The following is a 23,879-nucleotide window of genomic DNA, read 5'->3' on the forward strand; positions in this document are numbered from 1 at the left end:
GTCAAATCTCTCTATATTGAGTTATTCCCTCAGGGGTTCCTAGATCAAATTACCTGTTTATCCATGGCCTGTACTGCTTGGTTTAGTCCCTCTCAGTTCCTGATTCCTTTGACTTTGGTCTTCATTTCGGATGTTGAGAATGAACTAGGTCCCTAACTGCTTGGTGGCTTTGCAAGCCACTGGACAATTCATTGGTGTTCAGTAAACCTTAATTCCCATATCTTGAGCTAGAGCCCTTTGGACATAGATGGAAAGCTATTTGGAGGTCCATTTCTGAAATAAATTGTATCCATATAAACTTTATACTTTTCTAAACTTCACAAATACGTGTAAATTTTTTTTTTAACAAAAACTAGGGCTCCTAAGAGCTTTGCTTTGTGTTTTATGGACCATCTTTCAGGTTAATAGTGTGTATAATATGTAAAGCTATAAGCAACTGATCAACTGGAAGGAATGCATATTCCAGTTGGCATAATTTTCTTTGGACACTAGTTCCTAACTGTTCTCTTTACTTACCATTCATGCATGTACCAGGTTTTTTTAAGATATGGGAAATAAAAAGGGAAATAGAACTAAGATGTATTAATTTAACAGGCTCATTGCCAAGTCCTTTGTATGCATCATTTAGTGCTCATAATACAGTTTTGGAAATTAGTATTACTATTTCAGTTTCATAGGAGAGGAAATGGAGATTGCTTAGCTGGCATCAGTCATATGGGTTAAAGGAGGAAAGCCATGATATGTAGAGGCAACAACAGCAAAAGTACAAGCTTGGGGTGTAATGGAGTTTGGCATGGCCAGGAGCTGCAGGCAGTATGGCATTGCTGTAGTGAAGCTGCAGTCTGGTGGGGAGATAGAGCCCCGCTTTGGAAAGGGGTGCCAGGAAGGCAGACAGGAGCCAGGGCTAAAGAATATGAGCTGTGTTGCAGATAATGGAGAGCTACCACAGAGTTGTAAATTGGGATGTGCCATGGCCAGATGTCTGTTCAACAAAGATTGCTGCTGGAGCCAATGTGATGTTGTTCTTCTTGGGGTTGCAGAGGTGGATGATGGTGTGGAAGTTGATGGGGGAAGGAGAGCAAAGCTGGGTGTTGGAAGGCTACTTGGGAATCTGTTGCTATAACCCCAGTGAAATCTTAAGGGCTTAAACTAGGCAGCAGCTGGGACTTTAGCTAGGAGGGGTCTCTAGGAGAGATTAGGCAAATTGGGTGCATAAGTAAGGTGGGAGTTGGTGGTGAAGGGCTGGGTTAAGGTCAAGATGAATGGCTTGCTTGATGGAGTGGTTGGTTGTGTTTCTCGTTGAGAAAGGAACGCATGTTTGAGATGGTGGAAAAACAATTAATAAATTTGTCGAATTTGAGTTCTTTATAAAACATTTAGGTGGCACTGTCTAGTATACAGCAAGGAGTTATGTGATCTTTAAATCCTCTTTCATCTCTGTAGGTCATCCATTTGTTTATGAACTGTTTATCACTTACTGCAACTAAAAAGATTTGGAACTAACTTATTTCCTACCTTTGTCTAGGACCAGCCATATTCATTAGATTTCTGCCCTTTGTTTTGATGCAAAAGGAAATAAAGTTTGTGAATCCATGTACACTCTTCTCTAATATGAGAAATCTGTAAACTTGACTGTTTCTGAAGCATCGGTGTGAATGAATTGGTTAGTGATACAACTTTTCAAGTGCTGTGCACAAAATGGCCAGTTGAACACCTAGGTAAAATAACCCCTTACCCCCATGTGTATTCATCAGAAGTTATGCATTTGCGAACTCACTGATTCAAAGATATCACCATTATTCATAGACAGTTAAACTTTCCATTTTATTGGTATTTGCCAAGGGAAGACATTCTTATGCTAGGAGGGAGGTAGCCATAGGAGCATTAAAAAATACAACAATCTGGAGTTCCCGTCATGGCTTAGAGGTTAATGAGCCTGACTAGCATCCATGAGGACACGGGTTCGATCCCTGGCCTTGCTCAGTGGGTTAAGGATCCGGCGTTGCCATGAGCTGTGGTGTAGGTTGCAGACATGGCTTGGATCCTGCATTGCTGTGGCTGTGGTGTAGGCCAGCAGCTACAGCTCTAATTAGACCCCTAGCCTGGGAACCTCCATATGCCTCGGGTGCGGCCCTAGAAAAAGACAAAAAGACAAAAAAAAAAAAAAAAAAAAAAAAAGGATGTATTATACCATAGAGGGAATAAAGTCAGTATTAAAAAAAAATACAACAATCTAAATTATATTGACAAAACCTTTATTTTATTAAGTTACTAAAAACTTTTCTACTATTGTGCACATAAATTATTTTATAGTGATGCTTTTTTTCCTTATACCTGACTTTAAGAGAGCAGTCAAAGGTAGTAGGATAATTAGACAAAACCTAAGAAAAAGCAAAATCAAGGAGCATGAAAGGGAAAGGAAGTCATGTGAAACTTAGCAATAGTTATAGACCAATTTTAATTTTAAGGCTTTGAACTATAACTTTCACCTTTTTTGATAAGAATGATTAGGGCTCGAAATCTTATTTCTGACCCCTGATTTTATGTGTTGTACCCCTCAGTCATCTTGGAGGTTTTAGTTTCTTTTAATATTTGATTTACTTTGCAGGTCATATGATAATGATGCCACCCAGGCTTTTCCCTCTTTACTTGCTCATCTCTTTTCTTTCCTAACAGCGATTTTCAATTTTTTTCTTTTCTGATTGGTGGGACCCATTAGCGTAGGAAATATTAATGGGTCTGTACTATGTCCATCAGCTAAGACCTGAAATGCTATGACTAGAGAGGGAAGGCAGGTCTCTGCCCTTGGCCTTCCTCTCTCCTCATCTTTCTTGGTGGCCTTCAAGGGCTTTTTGTAAAACCTGAGCCTCAGAAGGACCATACATAACAATCACTGTGCAGCTGCCCAGCTATAGTGGTTTGCTTCATGATTTCTGGCTCTTATTTAGTACTATGTGGAATGGTGAGTAGGTGTTTAGGTCTTGGTTTCATTGAACTGGATATAAATTTAAAAAGACTTTAGTTCTCTTCTGTGCCTTTAGTTTAAAATGATCCAGAGCAAGTGAATGTTTTCCCATCTTTAAATTTGAAGTGTTATTTTTATGTTATTTCCTTGTGCTTTAAAAACTCTGAGTTTGGAAAAGCAACCTTCACTTGTGTTTTGGTTTAACTTTATTCATTTTGTTTTGGCATACCTAGTCTTTGAAGATAAAGAACTTTTTCATTTAGAGCAAACAAAAAATGCCAACGAAATTACAGAGCCAGTAGATTGGGTAATTTTGAAATTGAGAGTTAAAGGAGTGAATTAAATGTTTTGGCCACTTATTGTCTGGGATTATATAATAATTCCCTAGCTACAGCTTTGGTGGCAGAGGATCAAGGTAAGCTGAAGAGGAGCTGAGGATGAGTGAAGGAAACAGGAGATACTTAGGATTGGAATTAATCTGGGGAAGGCGTACATGTTGAGCCTGAAGCTAGGCAAAGATAGGAAGCAGGGAAAGCCGTCTATGTGAATCATGCAGAGTCCCTTTTGCCCAACATAGACAGTTTTGTGTGGGTGGGGATGGGGCTTGGGAAGGATATCCAAATAGGGTTCTGCCTAAGTGACTCATGTCCTGTGATTCACATCTGTCCCTTACTACCGCTATGTGGCCTTGTGAGCTTTCGCTATGACTTTGATAGAATGGAATGTAGCAAGAGTGTTTCCCAATTTCTAGAAAGCTCTCAAAAATACAATGAGCAGTTATTTCATCTTCATAGTTAGTAGATGAGACTTTGGGGATACTTCTCTTCTTTCCATAGTTCATCTCATTTCCTTCAGGCTCAGGGGTCAGATGTCTCTTGAGTTTAAGGCAAATCCCTCCCTTCTCCTGTGTTCTTAACCTCTTCCCTATTTTAACTTCTCTATCTACCAGCAGCTTCTCCAGAACTTACAAACTGGGTAATGTCTTTTTTTTTTTTTTTTGTCTTTTTGCCATTTCTTGGGCCGCTCCTGTGGCATATGGAGGTTCCCAGGCTAGGAGTCAAATCAGAGCTGTAGCTGCAGGCCTAGACCAGAGCTACAGCAACTCCAGATCCAAGCCGTGTCTGCGACCTACACCACAGCTCACAGCAACTCGGGATCCTTAACCCACTGAGCAAGGCCAGGGATCGAACCTGCAACCTCATGGTTTCTAGTCGGATTCGTTAACCACTGAGCCATGACGGGAACTCCAGTAGTGTCTTTTTTTAAAGTGCGTTTTTCAAAAGGATTTAAGGATCGTTTGGAAGATTCCATTGTGGCTCAGTAGTAACAAGCTGACTAGTATCCCTGAGGATGCGGGTTCAATCCCTGGCCTCACTCTGGGTTACAGATGTAGCTTTGCTGTGAGCTGTGGTGTAGGTCACAGACACGGCTCGGATCCTGCGTTGCTATGGCTGTGGCGTAGGCCTGCGGCTACAGCTCCAATTCGATCCTTTGCCAGGGCTCTTCCATATGCCGCTGGTAAAATGCTCTGCCTCTCAATTCACTCTTCACTGTCCGCCAGTCAGGCTTTTACTGCCACTAGAGACCTCGTAGTTGCCAAATCCAGGGGACCCTTTTCGGTCTTTCTTGATTGCCCTCTGGTTTGGACACTGCCTTTTCTTCCTTTCCTCAGGACAGTTTTCTCCTTCGGCTTCCATGCTGTTACCTTCTTTGCATTTTCTCTTTGTCTTGGGAGGCTGCGTAGCACCATAGCTGGGAGCCTTCAGTCCCATGACCCGTGTCCAGGTCCCGGCTCTGCTGCTTGCTTACCTGCAGGTTACGTGGGTGATTCGTCAGACCTTTCTAAGCCAGTGTGTTTCTTCACCTGCCAAATGGGGTTTGACTGAGATGAACCATGTGAAGCTCTGAGCTCTTGCCGCCCTGGATTTTAGCTGCCATTCTGTTAGTAGGTGATCTTCCCTTCTCCGGCCCTTCTTTTCCATTTCCTGTCATGATAGCCTCCTCATACAGCTCCAGTTACCACCTATGTGCCCCTTAACTGACAAGCCTGCTGCTCTTTTTGTATGTGGAGAAATGCAAAACCAGCCTTCCTATTCCCTCTCCGAAAAATGAACCGTCCTAAGTGGTTCCCTCTCCCTCCGCCCAATCCCTCTTTGTCTTTTCCTTTCCATTTCTGATGTTTCTGACTTAAGATCAGGTCTTTTTTACCTTCTTATGTTTAGTAGTTTTTAAAACAGTCTTCCTGGCTCCACACCTGCATTGTCCCTCCCATTGTCCCCACTGCTGCCCTAGTAATATTGCTGTGCAGGGTGGACCTTGTTCTTCCCTGCTTAAGTGCCCTCAGGGGCTTCCCTTGCTGAAGGGGTAAAGGCTGCTCTGCTCAGCCTGACTCCCAGCACATCCACACCCGCCTCCCCCGCCCCCGTGACGTTCCCATATTTGGTTTTCTCTCCAACCTTACTGCTTGTTCCAGTCTGTTGAAATGCTTAATCCTTTGTCCAAAGCACCACCTTGATCATTCTTCCATGTTTTTATGCATGTTGAAATACCTGCCTGCCCTTCTCTACTTTCCTGAACCTGCCTGGCAAAATCACGGGCAACTTAAAGACATGTTGGGGAAGTTTTTCTCATTTCTTTTCTTTTTTTCTCCTCTTCCTGTCTCAGTGCCTCCTTTATGTGCTTATATTACCCTGATGAAACCTCTGTGTGAATATACTCTACTGCACTTGATTATTTACATGCCTGTCATTTTTTCTTAAGAGGTCATGACTTTTTCCTAGTGATTAGTACAGTACTTGACACGTGGTTGGCATTCAGAAAATGATTGTTGAGTGAATACATAGACAGGTGAACTAAGTCGTCTTAGTTCTCAAATTGAGAGAACCTCTGGTATTTATTCATTTTTTATGATGATATTACGGTGTCTTCATCATTGATTTTAGGTGGTCTTACTAAATGTAGAGAAACTGCAGTTTGATTTGAGAGAAATAACTTTTTTTAACTCATACCAATTTTGAAGGGCCATCTTCTCAAATCTTATCAATTTATCTCCCAAACTATTGCTCCTTTTGGTTATGTTGAACCATTTGAAGCTGCCAGTGTTCAGCCGTTCACTTTTTTACGGCTCAACCTAAAGAACAAATGGCAGGGAGTTTATTGGCCTTTATGCATCTGTGCTTTTTAGATAGGGTGAAAATAGAGATTAGTCTGTCGATGGGTGGAATTTCTAAAAGGGTTCTGAAGCCAGTTCCAATGTGGAGTGGTTTCCCCACTCCAGCAAGCAGTTCTCCTGCACCAGCTAGGTGTCCTGCAATTCAGCTCATTTCTGACATTTTCTCCCTGGAGATAGTATCAGATCCCATAGGTGAAAGGTTCAGTCTGCCAAGACTGCTCCCTTTCATTCCCCCTCCCATTTCATTCATATGCCAGTTGCAAGTCCAGAATGTCACCTGTGCTTCTGACTATAGATTAGAGTTTCCAACGACCCCATCATTGGCTCCCAGAACTAAGAAACATTTTACTTACTAGATTATAGGTTTATTATAAAAGGGTGTAACTGTGGAAGAAACGCAGAGGGCAGGGTATATGGGAAGAGCATTGAGCTTCAGAGCCCTCTTGAGTGAGCCACTGTCCCCACATCTCCATGTGTTCACCAGTCTGGAACCTCTCCAGACCTTGTTCTTTTGGGTTTTTATGGAGCCTTCATTACATAGGCATGGTTGACTAAATCACTGGCCATTGGTGATTGAATCAATCTCCAGCCACTATGTCTTCCATGAGGTGGGGTGAGGGTGTGGGACAGAAAGTTCCAACCCCCCATTCACATGGTTGGTTCCCCTTGCAACCAGCCCCCATCCTTAGATGCTTTCCAAAAATCACCTCATTAACACAAACCCAGGTGTGATTGAAGAGGATTTATTATGAATATCAAGCTCTTATTATGAAATTTATCATTCAAGAATTCCAGGGGTTTTAGGAGGCCTGTGCATGAAATGGGGATGAAGACAGTATTTCTTATTGTAAATCACAGTATCACATCTTCCCACTTAGTAGAGTGAAGAGTTCTGGTTTAGTGTGATGACCTCATAAGTGGGGGCTAGACTTCCCTTCCCCTTCTTTTCCTAGTTGGCCACAATCTTTTGTTTGGCTGAGGAATTGGTGAATGAAAGCTGCTACCAGTCAACACTCTGGGGCTGAGAGGTCAAACTGGAGAACACCTCTTGTCTTGATCTCATAATTACAACTCTAAGGCTTTCCTGTAGGTTCCCTCAAGGCTGGCTGTTCAGAGGAAAGAAGAATCTTCTTTCTTTCCTTGAACAAGAAAAAAATTATCCTGACATAATACTCTAAAATGGTAAGAAAGACTTTATTCAAGACCATTGCAACAGGGTTCATGACTATTGCAATGGAAGAAAGATATTGGGTTCAAATCCATATATAGCAAAGGCAGCTGGGGATTTATAGCCAACAAGCAGGATGAAAGGGTCAGTGGATGGAAAGATTCTTTCTGAACTGTGGCCTGATAGGATTCTTGTTATAGGCAGCCCATGGATTTATACATCACAGATGGAGGATGAAGAACTTGAACACATTTAAGGGTTGGGGGATTCCTTCTAAGCTGGCTTGGCAAGACTCATGCTACAACTGGCCTAGGCAGACTGAGGACCAGCCCTAGTTGAAAAGAGGGCTCTGAGGAGCCTGTCTGGAGTTTGGTCAAGGAGCGAGTCTTTGTCCCTGGGATCCATGAGTGCTACTTTTTCAGGAGACATAATTTAGTGCCACTGAAAAAGAAGGTTACTGATCTGACCTTTGGTGCTCTGTCTGTGGAAGTTTTTCCCCATGGATATCCCCCTTCGTTGGCATTTTTAAATTTAGCAATTGGGTATTAAGATGGAAGAATTTTTTTTTTTTCTTTTAGGTGATTGTGCTTGCATGCATTCATAATAAAACACATGATTGTAAACCAGACAGGTATTCTTGACCCTCACCTTTATAGCTGTTTGTTTCTTAGTTTTAGATGTAACCTTGACAGGAGTTTTGAAGGACTTCAAAAACATTCATTGGTGAAAATAAATCCCGGGAGCCTGTTGGTATTATAAGATAAAATTTATGGCTTGGTACTAGTAAAACCCTTTGACTCTAAAGCTCTAATGATATTACAAACATTTTTGGAAATATTAAAATGTTTTGATTAAAAGCACTCTGTATAAGATAAAATAATGTAGCAGAAAATCTTATAAACAATATCTTCTAATATATCTTTATAAAGTTCTAAATTCAGAAATTTGTATTCTTCTGGGACATGAGTTACTGAATATCTTTCCAGGCTTTTCCAGGTTATCTTAAAATCCCTAGTATGAAGAAACAGGACTAGGTGTATTAAGAACATTGCTTAGAGTTGAGTGCCTACGGTAAGGCATCAAATTTTAATGCAGGCTCAGCATGCTCCCATATCAAAGTGGAGTGAGACTTAATGGGAAGAAAGCCTGCAAGGAAGTGCCCTCTGTGAACCAGGAGGGGCTGCTAGAGCTTGGTCACTGGGGCAATGCCCGAGGGAGGAGGACCTGAGAGTCAGCCTTCCTGCTAATGGTATTGCAGGTGGAGAGCTCATGCACTGAATTGGTCCTGCCAATCCATATTGTAATGGTCCACTTCCCTTTTCAAATGGGGTTATATAGCTAATGAAATTATAAATTGATATAAATCCTGAACATGATATAGAGCAAGCGGCTGACTCTTTATGTTGTTTGTTCTATTAGCTGTGCTATGAATAACGTCCCTGTTTTTCCTGTGCCAGGTTCTCAGAGGCACTGTGACTGACTTCCCTGGATTTGATGAGCGGGCTGATGCAGAAACTCTTCGGAAGGCCATGAAAGGCCTGGGTAAATTCAGCCTTCTTTTTGTTCTAAAAATGTGACATTTGTTTTTCTGAACAGAAAGTCATTGTTTTACAGAAGGATTAACTTTAGAATATTTTGAGCTGGAACTGTATACAGAGAGAAAAGGTGCATTAAGATAACAAAACAATGACTGACCATCCCTAGTATTCAGTCTTTAGAACTGAACAGAAGTTAAGTTCGGCCTCCTTGCATTTTAGCTTTTCAGCTTTATTTGTTTGGTAGCTGACTGAGTAGATAAGCAGACATTCCTGAGGGTGACCAGCTGTGTAGCCTCTCACTCTCAGTGCCCAGTTAGAAACCCAGTTCTGTAAGTCTCTTACATCCCACCCTCTTCTCTTGCCCCATTCTCCTTCCTAGCCATTAAAAAAATCTCTCTTCATGAGGATTTCCAGGTAAAACTGACTCCCCTGTCCTCAAGCTCCTGTATAAGTGTCCAGGTGAAAGGATCCACCTTCCTCCAACCTGGCTCCAACCCCATCAACTCTCTGTTCTGAATATCTTGTAATATTTCCTCTTGGAGCAGGATCAGGTGCAGATCTTCTGGCCTTGCAAGGCCTTCTGTGGTATCCCAGCCCACCTCATCCCACTCAGCTCACGTTACTGACTGACATGTCCTCTGATCCAACCATGCCAAGTAATGTGTTATTCAGGAAAGCCCTGTATTTTCCTATTGCAGTTTTTCCCCAATTCTGAAAAGCCTGTCTTCCCTCCTTACAACACTGCCTGTCAAAATCTTTTCATCTTTCAAGTCTGTTTTGGGTGTCACCTTCTCTATGAAGCTTACTTTTTTTTTTTTCTTTCTTTTCTGGCCACCCCAAGGCAGGTGGAGTTCCTGGGTCCTTTAACCTACTGTGCTGGGCTGGGGATTGAACCTGCGTCTTGGTGCTGCAGAGAGGGTGCTGATCCTGTTGCACCACAGTGGGAACTCCCCCCATGAAGCTTTCCCCAAAACACTTTTCCACTTCCTATAAGCTAAGAGAGCCTCCTCTGAACCCCATTTAACACTAGGACCTCTCCTTGTGGCACCTGTCACATTCTGCCTTAGCTCATGGTTATTTGTGTTTTGGTATTTTTCACCCCAAGTTGTCTGTAACCAGGGTCTCTATCTTTTTCCTCTCTCAATCAATCCTCTGCAACACCCAGCACTTTGTGCCTTGTGAATAGCTGTTATTTGAGTATCTGTTGCAAGAAAAGCTAGGTGCATTCAGTTTTTAAAAAGTCAGGAGGATTTTTGCATCTACACAATATGTAGGGGTAATATGTATTGTTGGAAATGATAACATTTTGATATGGTAAATTTTATAGTTTAATAAATTCTTTAATAAAATATATTTTATGAGCTAAGGGTTTATAGTGATTGGGGAGCTGTTTAAAATGGTTATTGAGAGAGTGGGCATATGGGAAGCAAGATGTAATGGTTTGAACATAACTTGCAGGCACTGACGAGGAGAGCATCCTGACTCTGTTGACCTCCCGCAGTAATGCTCAGCGCCAGGAGATCGCTGTGGCTTTTAAAACTCTCTTTGGCAGGGTAAGACTGTACTTCATTCCAAGGTAGAATGTGAGAGCAGCTTTATCTTTGAAGACTAGTTTGAGATCTACTAATATTCTTTTGTAAATATCATTTATTTTATGATTCTGACTTTCCTATTCCTCCTTTTTTTCTTTTCCAGTCTTTAGTCATCAGCTGCTGGTTTACAGGGCTCACCTCACTTATCTCACATAATTGCTTTTCCTTCCTTGACACTGGAGGTACTGAAAGGTCCTATGGTGATAACCATTTTTCCTTTCTTCTGTGCTTCCCACTCAAGATTTTTGTATCTATTTTTCAGGGGTAAACCTTTATTGCAGTATGTTTTGTTATGACAGTCACAGTCTTGGTTCCTCTTGGAGTGGTATTTAATTTATTTTTTATTTCCTTTTTGTCTTTTTAGGGCTGCACCTGTGGCATATGGAAGTTCCTAGGCTAGGGATTGAATCAGAATTACAGCTGCTGGCCTATACCACAGCCATAGCAACACGGGATCCGAGCCATGTCTGTGACCTACAGCATTGCTCACGGCAACACCGGATCCTTAACCCAGTGAGCAAGGCCAGGGATTGAACCCGAGTCCTCATGAATACTAGTTGGTTCATTATCCCTGAGCTGCAACAGGAACTCCCTGGAGTGGTAGTTTAATAAATGTATTTTTCATTCATTTGAAAATGCTCTTATTTGATTAGTAGTTCAAAGTAAAAATTAAAATTGTTACTAAATGACTTAGTACAGATATAAAAAACTTACATGTAGTTTTGTTATTTTGAAAATTTGTGTTCATTGTTTTGAGAAACAAATGCAAAGGGTTTAAAAAAAGTATTTTAAATACAATTTTTAGTTGCCTGTACGGTGATACTGAAATGGATAAGAAATAATGCTTTTCTCTTTGTAATTACACACTCAGGTTCCCCATAGTTGCAGCTGTCCTGCAGTGTTCAGGGGCATTGTAATGAATAAAATCTATTATATGTGTATGAGAATATTAATAGATAATTGAAAGAAAAGAAAACATTGTTTTGTCCAGGTCTGATGGTCCAGATTTTTTCTCTTGTAAAATTGCATTTATGGTGTTATTTATTTATTTAGAGGGGAATTTTTCTTAAGATAGACATGTTTCTTAGAACCAGTGTTTTTAAAAGGAAATATTTTTAGCCTACTTTTAAAGTATTCATTTTTAAAAAACTCTTGAGATTAAGAAAACCATCTCTTAAAAACAAATACCTTGACACCTGAGTGGCTTTGCGTTAGCTTAAACTTTAGGTCAGATGTCAGAAGTACATTCTTCTAAGCTATGGAGGGTTGTTTTGCATATGTGTCTTTTACTTGGAAATACCAATGTTAAAAAAATCATTAGAGCAAAGGGCTGTTGTTCATATTTGAGAAGATTCTCCTTTAAATTTCTGCCTGGTTAACACATGTTTGGTTTCTGTGCATTAGGACCTTCTGGATGACCTGAAATCAGAGCTGACTGGAAAATTTGAAAAATTAATCGTGGCTTTGATGAAACCTTCTCGGCTGTACGATGCCTATGAACTGAAGCATGCTCTTAAGGTAAAAGGATGAGTGTGAGGAGCATTCCTGTCATGTATAATATTTTGTGTTGGTAATTACTTCACCATATTTTTTATATTAAAAGAATTGAATTTTTTAGGGGTGATTTCTTGAAGGACGAAACTGTGTAGAAGGCAGGAAGAAGAAAAGGAGGGAAACAGTGACAAGTGTGTCATTTAATTTTTTTATTTAGTTGACAGTAATAGTGGCTACTAAAAATTTTAACATATTTTATAGCCTTTTATATTTTATTTTCATGCTTGTTTTTTCATTTTGAGATGTCTTTAAAAAAATGTTACACATTAGGTGTTCTATCTTTAATGTAGAAAGTTGCCTGATTAGAGATCGGTAATACTGTTAATCATTTTACATTAAAAAATAAAGCTTTAGAGACAATTTTCTAATTCCCTTTCCTTTTTCTCTGTACTTCTAAATGCTAAAATGAAGTACCTGGTAAACTCGATATAATTTCATGATAGCATATTAACTAAATATATATTCTCTTGCCTGGTGTTTAAATATGGTGTAAGTATGACTACACCGAATCATTTGTTTAGATTAATGGGATAGGAAATAGTTTCATCATTAGTCATTTAGGCTTTGAATGGGCAACAAGGAGATAGTGTAGCTCTGGTTGTGGAGGAGAGGGTTTATCAAGTTAGGAACCTTTCTATGCTTCTTCTTTTCATTTCCCTACAGTGATTCTTTGGAGTAAACAATATCTTAGGTTATGGAAAAGGGTGTTTTTCCAACCTTCTGAAATGTTAGCAGTAGCTAAAATTCTGCCAGAGCATAAACCTAGTTTGAAAAGCACTTGATTTTTGGTAAAGAAACAAATATAAATAGAGGAAGGCTTAAATATGCTGTCTTTTAAAATTTAATTCCGCTGTATCATTGCTTGTATCTTTGAATTTAGCAGTGTAGATGTGACTTTTATAATCAGAAAAAGGAAAACCAACTAAAATTGTCTCAAAAATCCAGAAAGCAAGTCCCAATTCCCTTTTACTCATCCGATAACTGATTCCTAGTAACTGGGCAATGCTGTATTCATTGTTACCTTTATACCTTTACTGCAGAATTTCCCTGTGGATCCATAGAAAGCTTAATTTGGGGAAGGGGTTTTTATATTTTGAGGTACATATTGATTAAGTATCAACACTCCTTAATGTAAATTTATGTAAAGTTTTCATATTTACTATTTCAGCCTTTTCAGTTATTTCCTGTTTCATAAAAATGTTTTACTTTTTATTAATGGCCACACCCACATGGTGCATGGAAGTTCCTGGGCCAGGAATTAAATCCAAGCTACACCTGGGAACTATGCTACATGCAGCTTCAGCGATGCTGGGTCCTTAAACCCGTTGTGCTGGGCTGGGGATTAAATGCACACCTCTGTAGCGACTGCAGTGAGAGTCTTAACTCCCTGCACCACAGTGGGAACTCCAAAATGTTTTACTTTTAAGCTTATATGTTATATGTCATATATATGTATACATATACATACATACAATAAACATTTTTTTTTCATTAGATGAAAAGGGGTATAATTGTCTTGGAAAGAAAATTAACTTGAAATTTCTTATTTTTATAACTTAAGAAGAAGTGAATGTTATGTTGGATAATATTTATATATTTATGCAATTTTGGTAATATCTATCCTAGGAAAATTATTTTCCTTTTAACTTATTGACATGTTTTTTTCTACTAAAAATAAATCTCCAAATAGGGAGCTGGGACAGATGAGAAAATCCTGACAGAAATTATTGCTTCAAGGACACCTGAAGAATTAAGAGCCATAAAACAAGTTTATGAAGAAGGTAAGTGTTTTGACTCTATTTCCCCTTCATCTCCACTGTTAATTTCATTTCTCTAAAGTGAGTGTAGTTCCTTATATTTAGAGGAGGCAGGCCATACATGATTTCTGGAAGGCTAAAAGAATGAATGAGGAAATAAGCAAAAATTCAAGCCAGTTTTCTCCTTCATTAGGGAAAAGACTGCTTTTTACTATACCCATAACTGTTTTTGTATTTATAAGGAACTTCTGATGAGGTTGGAATTTATTTTCACATAGGATTTGCGGCTAGCACAGGGATATACAGGTTGTCATTCTTTTACCGTAAATTTAAGATTTAAGTGGTTTTTCTTCCTGAACAAATTCAGTTTTATGTTAGAAGTTGGTTATCTAAACAAAAAAGAAAACTTGTCCAAATCAGAGTCGATAATGTTTGAGTAAATATATGTTGTTTTAGCTAATGGCAATGCTTGAATAGTCTGCATTTTTATCTTTCTTGGTGTCTTTTCTTTTTGATTTTTAATTTTTTGTGGGAAAAAAAAATCTGCATTTCAATCTGAAGCCTACCCTGTGAATGGAACCAAGAAAATGAAAAAAAGTAAAGGCAGAGAGTTCTTTTCTCTTCAGATTTCCTGTAAAAGACTCTTCCCCTACTTGTCTAATGACGATCAGACAGCTTAGAAAACTGCTCAGTCTACAGGCCCCAAGCCTAGTGCCTGCAGCTAGGAAAATGGATGCTTATCTTGGCATTAGTGTGCTAATCTTAGAAATCGGTAACTCAGCAAGTCAGAAGTCAGAACGGTATGGAACTTACAGCAGTTACCTTTTGAAGTGCTGGATCTTTACTTTCTCCTCCTCTTTTTATAGTTGGGTGGGTCCCAGCCGCTCAGGCATAGGGGTTCCATGAATCTCAGTTGTAGCTGATCACTCCTGGATAAATATTCAGGTATCTCTTTCTGGGGATGTTGACATTGCTGAGTGAACCTTTGTGCTGCTGAAATGCAAATGGACTACCCAAGGCATAATAACTGTGTGTGGTCCATCCTGTCATCCGTGCTGTTGTGCCCTAGCTGTGTGTCCAGCAGTGTGCTGGCTGTCATGAATGATGCCGAAGAGGTACATAACATGGCTCTGTCCTCAGGGAGTGTGCAGTCTGTTTAAGCATGACACGACTTAGAAAAACTACAGTAGTTAAAGGATAGTAAAAATCAAACATGTTGAATGGAAGACTCCATTGAGAGAAGCGAGATCATTATGGTTTGGACGTTAGAAGAGGCTTCACAGTAAAATCAGACTCTAAGCCAGGGTTTCAGGCCATGATGGGTTTTGGGTGGGTGAGGAAGGCATTTTTGGTCAGGGTGCACCTGCTGTCTGCCATGGTGTGAGGACGAGGCTGAGGAAAGTACGTAAAGGGGATAGAACCAGACCGTTGTGCAGGGTCTGTGCATGTCCATTGTGGAGATAATCTGAATAGACACAATTAGGCTCTGTTACAGTGGGTTTTGTTTGACTGGATTAGAAGTTTGGATTTGATTCAAAGGCACTGTAAGTTCCTGAATGGGTGTGGGGAAATATTGACAAGACAATAGAGGGAGGAAGATTTGAATTGAGAGGCTGATTAAGTGCTGCGTTGGGGGAGGTAAGCTAGACAGTTATGGCTCAGCCTAGGCTGGTGGAAGGTATGCGGTGAATAAATCAGAGAGAGGAGAAATATTTAAAAAGATTTGATGGTTGATTATATGTAGGTGTTGGAGTAGAGGAAGGAATAAAAAGTTCCTTGAAGGTTTTGTATTTGAGCAGCTGATTGTAATAAATATGGTTCTTTTTTGTATCTATAAAAATAGAAGTTTCAAGCTTTTTAAAGTTTGTCTCCTTTCAAATAATGATGAAATATTTAAATGCCTTAGAGTAATACTTCCTTTCCATCAATAGCAGCTGTTTGAGAGCCAGTGAAAAGTGTAGACTCTTGTAGAAACTGGTTCTCCCCTTTGCTGTGGCTTTATGTTGAATAGCTGGAAATAGGGGACAGAAGGGCATATTTTAAAATATCACTGCTGTCTCTCAGAGTTAACTTTATTTGTTGAAGAAGGAAAAATCTTATTAGGGGTAGGAATGGCTACACCTCAAACAAAGAAAACTATTTCTTCTAAAGAAAGAAAAATATTAGAGAATAGAAGGTGTTTGGAGATGAATCATGTAAAACATTGGAAAGAAAGCAAAATAAAACTTAAAATTAAGATTGCATTTTAGAGGCTTTCCAGTACCATCATGTGTCTATAGATTAATAACTGCATTGGTTGAAATCATTTCTAAATGGCTGAGTCATTATTTATGTTTGAAACGAGTACTTTTGGGAGACTTTTTTTCATCCAGCCACTTACTTAAAGCATTTACCTTCAGTCTTTAAAGCACTCAGAGAAGGACTAACAATTATGCTAATCAAATATTACTTCCTGTATGTCTCTTCCATTTGATTCATGGGGCAAGGTATCTTTTTCTAGTTGAAAGAAACTATAAATTAATGTGAAATTATTCTGTTGCAGAATATGGCTCAAGCCTGGAAGATGATGTGGTGGGAGATACATCAGGGTACTACCAGAGGATGCTGGTGGTCCTCCTTCAGGTATTGGGTCGAGACTATTTGTGGTTTGATTAAAAAAATCTGAAGCTGAACTGGTCTGAATCTAGTTAAAAGTAAGATCACTTAAAATCTTTTAATTATTTCTGGTACTTGACTCTGGCTATGTGTTACCAGTGTTTGTGTTTCAGAATATCTGACCTGAGCTTTTAAGGGCTAACTCATAGTTTTTTGTTTTATTTTCCTTTTGATCTCACTATCCTCTTTTATTCATAGAACTTAATATCAAGAGGGTTAGGTTTGTTTTGGACAGTGCTTGTGTGCTAATGTAAAATATTGTAGGATTGATAAGATCCTAATAAAAGCGTGTTACTCCTAAGAGAAAAAGCTCTATGTGCATTACCATCAGATGGAACCATTTTTTATTTTGAACAAAAGAAGTGTAATCCAGTAATGTGACATATTATCTCTTATAGGCTAATAGAGATCCTGATGGTAGAATTGATGAAGCACAGGTTGAACAAGATGCTCAGGTGAGTGAGACTTAATATGTAAGACTTGATTATGACAAATGAAAAAAGAATCTATGCTAATGAAAAATCATCTTATAATTGCATCTAAAAATAATCACGTCCTTTATAAACCATAAGACTCATGTAAGTAGATGTCTTTCATTTTAATCTGACCAGCAAAATATTTTATCCCAAAGCTGAAGTGAAATAAAATAAATTACACATAAATAGTGTGTTCCACCTAAATAGGTTATTTTTTCTGAGGTTATGAATCATTCACAAAATAAAAAATTTTATGAAAAAACCCAAGTGTTGTTGCTTCTACAGCCACTGAAGCAATCAGTCTCTTGGTAGGAAAGGATAAAGAAGGAAAAAAATAAAACTGTTTTAGTGATAAATGGTGTTTTATTATGTAACAGATGACAAGTTATTGTAGTATTTGAAAAATTCCTCCACCTTTCCTTTGATAGAATTCTAGTAGGATTGCTCTTTTCTCATTTGCTCTTTAGTTTCTCCCAAATGAAATTTGTACTTAAGTGTCTTTTAAATCCCATTATAGTCTCAGTGTGGTTTGTAAAGTAATCCAATGTAGGGAATAAGTGAGGAAATTTGAAACATGAGGCTCGAAAACTGGAAATTGGTAATAAAGGAATTATTTGGATTCCTAGAATCACATATTATAGTCATGTCTCTCTGGTTCCATGTGTTACATACCTCGGGGATATTGTGGGTTTGGTTCTAGACTGCTTCGATAAAGTAAAACAGGTCACTTTAAAGTAAGTCATATGAATTATTTTGGCTTCTCAGTGCATATAAAAGTTATTTTAAGCTATACTTCAGTAAGTGTGCAATAGCATTATATCTGAAAAACATTGTACCTACTTTATTTATTTATTTATTTTTGTCTTTTTGCCTTTTCTAGGGCCGCTCCTGCGGCTTATGGAGGTTCCCAAGCTAGGGATCTAATCGGAGCCGTAGCCACCAGCCTATGCCAGAGCCATAGCAACGCGGGATCTGAGCCACATCTGCAACCTACACCACAGCTCACAGCAACGCTGGATCCTTAACCCACTGAGCAAGGGCAGGGACCAAACCCGCAACCTCATGGTTCCTAGTCGGACTCGTTAACCACTGCGCCACCATGGGAACTCCTGTACCTAGTTTAAATAAAAAAAAAAAATACTTAATTGCTAAAAAAATGCCCAGACAATTACAGTGGTAACATCACAAATCACTGATCACCTTAACAAATATAATAATAATGAAATACTTTGAAATATCATGAGAATTACTAGAATGTGACACAGAGACAGGAAGTGAGCAAATACTGTTGGAAAAATGGCACCAATAGACTTGCTCCACACAGGGTTTACAAACCTTCAATTTGTGAAAAATGAAATACCTGCAAAGCACATAAAAAGAGGTAATATACAATTTTGATTGCTAGTCATGTAATATACAATTTTGATTGCTAGTCATGCACCATTGAAAGGGGAAAAGCTGTATGCACTCCTCCAATTAACTGTTTCCTGTGAAGCAACTTCTGGGTGTGTGATCTGACTTCTCTAATAGGAATAAGGAGAACGTTCTTCTTCTTTCGGGTGGGTTGATTTTGTAATGGCTTTGGGACCCCATCGTCTCTTCATGTAGCGGGAGAGAGAAAAGGAAAGGAAACAGATGTTTGCTGAGTGCTCTCTGTACAGTATTTGATGCTTCCCTCACTGTCCTTTATAAAATGCAAACTGATTATGTCCCATCTCTGTTTAAAACCTTAAAACTCTTCAGTGAAGCTGACTGTCCCAAGGATAAAGTTCCAGTCCCTAAATGATTTATAAGTCTCTTCTTTATCTGTGCCTTTCTTAGGCCTCCAGCTCTCTCTCACTTGCTCTCTCTTTCTCCTCCCGCCCCTTCTCCACCCATTCACCTAGTTCTTCTTCAAGGATCAGTCCTCAGATTAGCTGCTTTTCAGGTCACCCTGGCTGACCCCAGGTGTGTGTCAGGTGGTCCTTATAGGGAAGACTGTAGCTTCTTAAGCTTCTTGTCATAGTCCTTGCCACCTCACATTGAAGCTGCCTATTGACTGCCCTTAACAGGCCACTCAGAGCCATCAGTTCAATTTGTACCCTTAGCTCCTAGCATATAGTCAGTACTCAGTAAGTAGCTGCTAAGTGAACCAGTGCATAATCCCCTCAGAAACAGAGGGGATCATTTCTCATTTTACTGTTTTTCTGGGCTGCACCCACACCATATGGAAGTTCCTGGGCCAGGGATTGAATTAGAGCTGTAGCTGTGACGTGTGCCACAGCTGTGGCAGCACGGGATCCTTAACCCACTGTCCACAGCAGGAACGCCCTCATTTCCCTTTTATAGATGAGGAAACTGAGGCTCAGGGGTTCAAGAGACAAGCCCATGCCCCTCACTGAGTGGTAGTAAAGCTGAGATTCCCACTTATCTGACCCCTAAGCCCTTCCTCTTTAACTAGACAGCAGTCCCAGTGTTCCTACCTGTTTTCTCTTCCTTGTCATTTCTGCTATGGTAAAAGGGGCTTATTAAATATACATTAGAAGGAAAGACCTAGCTTAACGCTGCCTTCCTGAGGGACCAGGCTAGAGCAGCCCTACAAACCCATACGCCCAGGTGTCCTGGCCTTGCTCTTTGCTGAGACCCCCTTGCTTTCCAGACTCGCGTTGTCCGTGGGTCTGTAGGAGATGTGCTGCTTCTTACACTCCCACTCTCAGGAGTCGGACTTCTGGATGCTTTTCAGGGGTCATGGTCATGGTAGAAGGAGCAGCCTTAGCCTCAGGTGGCCGGCGAGGCCTGCATTAGCGGGTGGTGGGCAGATTTCCCATCACATAGCTGCAGTGTGAGGCTACTAACAGTACGTTTTTACCTCATTTTTCATTCCCCTGGTTGGAGCATTCACTACAGAGCAGTGCCTCTCCAGTTTTCTGTGCTGATAAATTCCTCGGGGGTCTCTTTCAGCTTCAGGTTCTGACAGGGAATCTGGGTGGGGCCTGGCATCTTCATTTCTAACAAGGCCTCAGATGATGCCAGGCTGGTCCTGGGACCACACTGTGAGCCCCCATATAGTATCCCTGAAACAGTATCTGGGCTGTCGATATCTTTTCAGTGACCAGGAACAACACAGAATACAGACTGGCTGTTAGTCTTTGAGTTGTAAAAATGGGTTATTAATTGATTCAGCCTGTTGAAAACAGTGATCCTTTCAGCATTACAAAAAGGACCACACTCATTTATACCTTGTAGCAAGGGCACCTGAACTGTTATCATTAGTGGGAGTTTAGGATTTCTTAATTGAGAGTAATCTGAGAGAACTAAAGGGCCCATTCACAGACTTTTGCATTTTTTTCTCTACTGATACCTGGCACCAAGAGGATTCCTATTATTTCAGGGATTTGATAAGCCTCGATGAGTCATTCAGCTTGGGAATTCACATTTCACAGATAAGCCACTTTACTTTCTCATATTTTTTAAATATTTATTTTTTATTTTATTTTTTTAATTGTTATTTCTCCAATACAATTTTTTTTCTACTGTACAGCATGGAGAGTGACCCTGTTACACATACATGTATATGTTCTTTTTTCTTACATTATCATGCTCCATCATAAGTGACTAGACATAGTTCCCAGTGCTACACAGCAACATTTTCTTTTTTTTTTTTTTGTCTTTTTGCTATTTCTTTGGGCTGCTCCCGCGGCATATGGAGGTTCCCAGGCTAGGGGTCGAATCGGAGCTGTAGCCACCGGCCTACGCCAGAGCCACAGCAACGCGGGATCTGAGCCACGTCTGCAACCTACACCACAGCTCACGGCAACGCCGGATCGTTAACCCACTGAGCAAGGGCAGGGACCAAACCCGCAACCTCATGGTTCCTAGTCGGATTCGTTAACCACTGTGCCACGACGGGAACTCCAGCAACATTTTTTAATGTGTTAAGCTGCTTTGACTTCTTCCCCTCCTCAATCCTTGTTTTATGCTTTCTCTGGAGAGAAGGTTGAACTCAAAGGAGGGAGGGAGAAGGGAATCAATGTTTATTGAGCACCTGCTGTTGGTTACCTGACGCTGTTCAATACATTCATTACATAAGTTATATTGATAACTCTATAGCAATATTATTCCTACTCTGTAGGTGAAGACAACCCAACTGGTGCTTGGACTAAACTGCAGAGCACCCCCTGAGGGGAAGGGGGAGGGTGGAGAGGTGGGAGGTTCCCTCATCCAGAACAGCTCCGTGGATATTGGGCATCCTCATTTAGAAGGAAGGACCCTTACGTTAAAATAAGACAGAATAAAAGTTTTAAATATTGCTCTGTATGAAGATGCCATCATTATTATTGCATGCGATTTACTTAATAATTAAGTTTTAGAGTAGCTGTTGATCTTAAACATGATTCTTCCAAGAAATTGAGATTATAGTTAAAAATAGTCATTACATCAGTTACTCCCATACAACAGGCTTAACTGTTATACCTACTAGAGAAGATTCCTAGAAATGTTGAACAGTTGAAGAAAGGGGGGCTTTAGCAATGCTTGCAGTGTTGTATAGGGGGTTAACCCTTTAGGGGCTATCTGTATGTATGTAACTCTTAATCTGTATGCAGAGAATATACCAGAGGGAAGTGATTTTCAGAATGTTGGCATTTGTGGTAATTTTAATTTTCTTATTATGTTTTTTCTCTGTTTTACCCAATTTCTCAATGAACATGTATTTTTTTGTAATTAGATTTAAAAAGTTAAGACTATTGTGATATGGTTCGAAGGTTGAGATCCTTGCATGACTTTCATAGCAACTCTCTTTTCAGTTTTAAATAACCTGTTTACATAGCCAGGATTGATGTTATTTTTCTCATTAAAATAATTTAATTTCAAACTTGAGTGTAAAGATGATTTTCTGGAAATACCTAAAAAACGCAAATCTATACTGCTGTATATTATTAAGTATAACATGGCCAGAATTTCTACATCCAAACCTGCTATGACCACCACCTGTACTTATTTGTTTTGCCACTTGTGGGCATAAGAGCAGCTCCAAGCAGCAGTCTTGGCAAGTTGCACTCACCTTGTTTTAAATGGTATACTTACCTGGTGAATAATTAAAAGGGTAGTATGGGCATTTTAAAGATTGACTCTTTGAGGTTTTTTTGTTTGTTTGTTTGTTTGTTTGTTTGTTTTGTTTGTTTTTTGTCTTTTTGCTATTTCTTGGGCCGCTTCCGCGGCATATGGAGGTTCCCAGGCTAAGGGTACAGTCGGAGCTGTAGCCACTGGTCTACACCAGAGCCACAGCAACGTGGGATCTGAGCCACATCTGCAACCTACACCACAGCTCACGGCAATGCCGGATTGTTAACCCACTGAGCAAGGGCAGGGACCGAACCTACAACCTCATGGTTCCTAGTCGGATTCGTTAACCACTGCGCCATGACGGGAACTCCGATTCTTTGAGTTTTAATAAATTATCTGTATCTCAAGAAGTAATCCCAGATTTAATGATATTTGTACGTAGTTTTTTTCAGCAATTATGTGAACACTGGAAAGCATATCTTTTCCATGTAAAAAAGTAAACATGGACATTCAAACTATTCAGCAAGTAAATGTTAAGTGCCTCTTGTATGCTAGGAACTGTGTTATACCCACAACCTTTTATAATTTTGTGATCTTTTAGAAGTGGGAAAATTTTCTGTAGCTAGCATTGGTTGTTTCAGCTGTAAAGAGAAAATATGGAGTTTATTCTTTAATCATGTGTAATTGAGCAGCTACAGAGCAACCAAAACAGAAAACATAGACACCATAGCTGCTCATTAAATTTTTTCCCCAGTCTGAAATGCAGCATCACCTGTGAGGTAATCAGAACTTTCCACTAACCACACCATTGCTCCTGAACGATTGGAAGTTGTGGTAGACATTTTGGGAACATTTAACCTGGCACCATGGTTGTGTTTTATTGCTTTGACCCATTAATCTTCTGTGGCACAGTCCAGTGACAAGCTCCAAAGTAGCTCCAAACTCAAGTGAACTGAGTTTCAGAGTAGGAAAATTTAGAATGGAAAAGTATAAGATGATGAATCAGGCAAAATAATTGTCAGGGAATAAAACGTAAGTGTGATTAAGAACCTGGAAATGAGGGAGTTCCTGTTGTGGCACAGGGGCAACAGATCTGACTGGTATCCATGAGGATGTGGGTTTGATCCCTGGCCTCACTCAGTGGGTTAAGGATCTGGTGTTGCCATGAGCTGTGGTGTAGGTCGAAGATGCAGCTCAGATCTGGTGATACTGTGGCTGTGGTGTAGGCTGGCAACTGTATCTCTGACTTGACCCCTAGCCTGGGAACTTCCATGTGCCACATGTGCAGCCCTAAAAAGAAAGAAAGAAAAAAAAAGGAACTGGGAAATGAGATGGGAAAACAATTTATTAATTGAGGTTGAAATTTTCACAGGCATTGTTTCAGGCTGGAGAACTTAAATGGGGAACAGATGAAGAAAAGTTTATTACTATCTTGGGAACACGAAGTGTGTCACATTTGAGAAGGGGTGAGTGATAAAAATGTGTATATACAGGTAGTTTGGTTAATTTTGGAAGTACAAGAGCCAGTGTGCCAAAATACCTGCTGCATAACAGGCTCTTATTGAATAAATCAGTTTTTTTTTTTTATTTCTTCTTTTCAGTGACCTTGAGGAATCTCATAATTCTCTCTGCTCTTGTGGTAGCTTTTACAAAACTAGAGATCCTTGAGCACTGTTTGCTGTTCGGGTGATGAGGGAGGTAGACCTCCAGGTTGTTACTCATAGTCACAGATCACTGGGCTGTTGCTCACTCTAAGTATCTTCTCCTAGATAGTGGTACCTAGGAGCTCACTTCTGGATATTCATCAGTACTTGTGGGATCAGGTGGGAATATGTTCAGTGGCAAGTGACAGAAAACCCTACTAATAGTGGCTTTACAAATTGGGCTTTTGGTAGGTAGGATTCCTTGGCTGATTTGGCAGAACTAGTTTCTTTCTACATTTCTGTTTTGATGTTCTTA

At 39.9% G+C, this 23,879-nt stretch overlaps 1 protein-coding gene across 1 annotated transcript in view; it reads left to right on the forward strand.

Annotated features, from left to right (window-relative positions):
- Positions 1-23,879, forward strand: part of ANXA5 (annexin A5) — a 32,862-nt gene that overhangs the window by 4,385 nt on the left and 4,598 nt on the right. The window contains exons 3-9 of the mRNA XM_003129218.6: positions 8,763-8,847; positions 10,302-10,396; positions 11,840-11,953; positions 13,680-13,770; positions 16,289-16,368; positions 16,800-16,856; positions 23,293-23,386. Of these exons, the coding sequence (XP_003129266.3) occupies positions 8,763-8,847; positions 10,302-10,396; positions 11,840-11,953; positions 13,680-13,770; positions 16,289-16,368; positions 16,800-16,856; positions 23,293-23,386 (616 nt within the window). The remainder of the gene's footprint in view (positions 1-8,762; positions 8,848-10,301; positions 10,397-11,839; positions 11,954-13,679; positions 13,771-16,288; positions 16,369-16,799; positions 16,857-23,292; positions 23,387-23,879) is intronic.

This window comes from Sus scrofa, chromosome 8 (genome assembly GCF_054392235.1).
Source record: "Sus scrofa isolate SSC_HxYL_T2T_F1_AM1 chromosome 8, Sscrofa_HxYL_maternal_Yorkshire_Landrace_v2.0, whole genome shotgun sequence".
Classification (NCBI taxonomy): Eukaryota; Metazoa; Chordata; class Mammalia; order Artiodactyla; family Suidae; genus Sus; species Sus scrofa.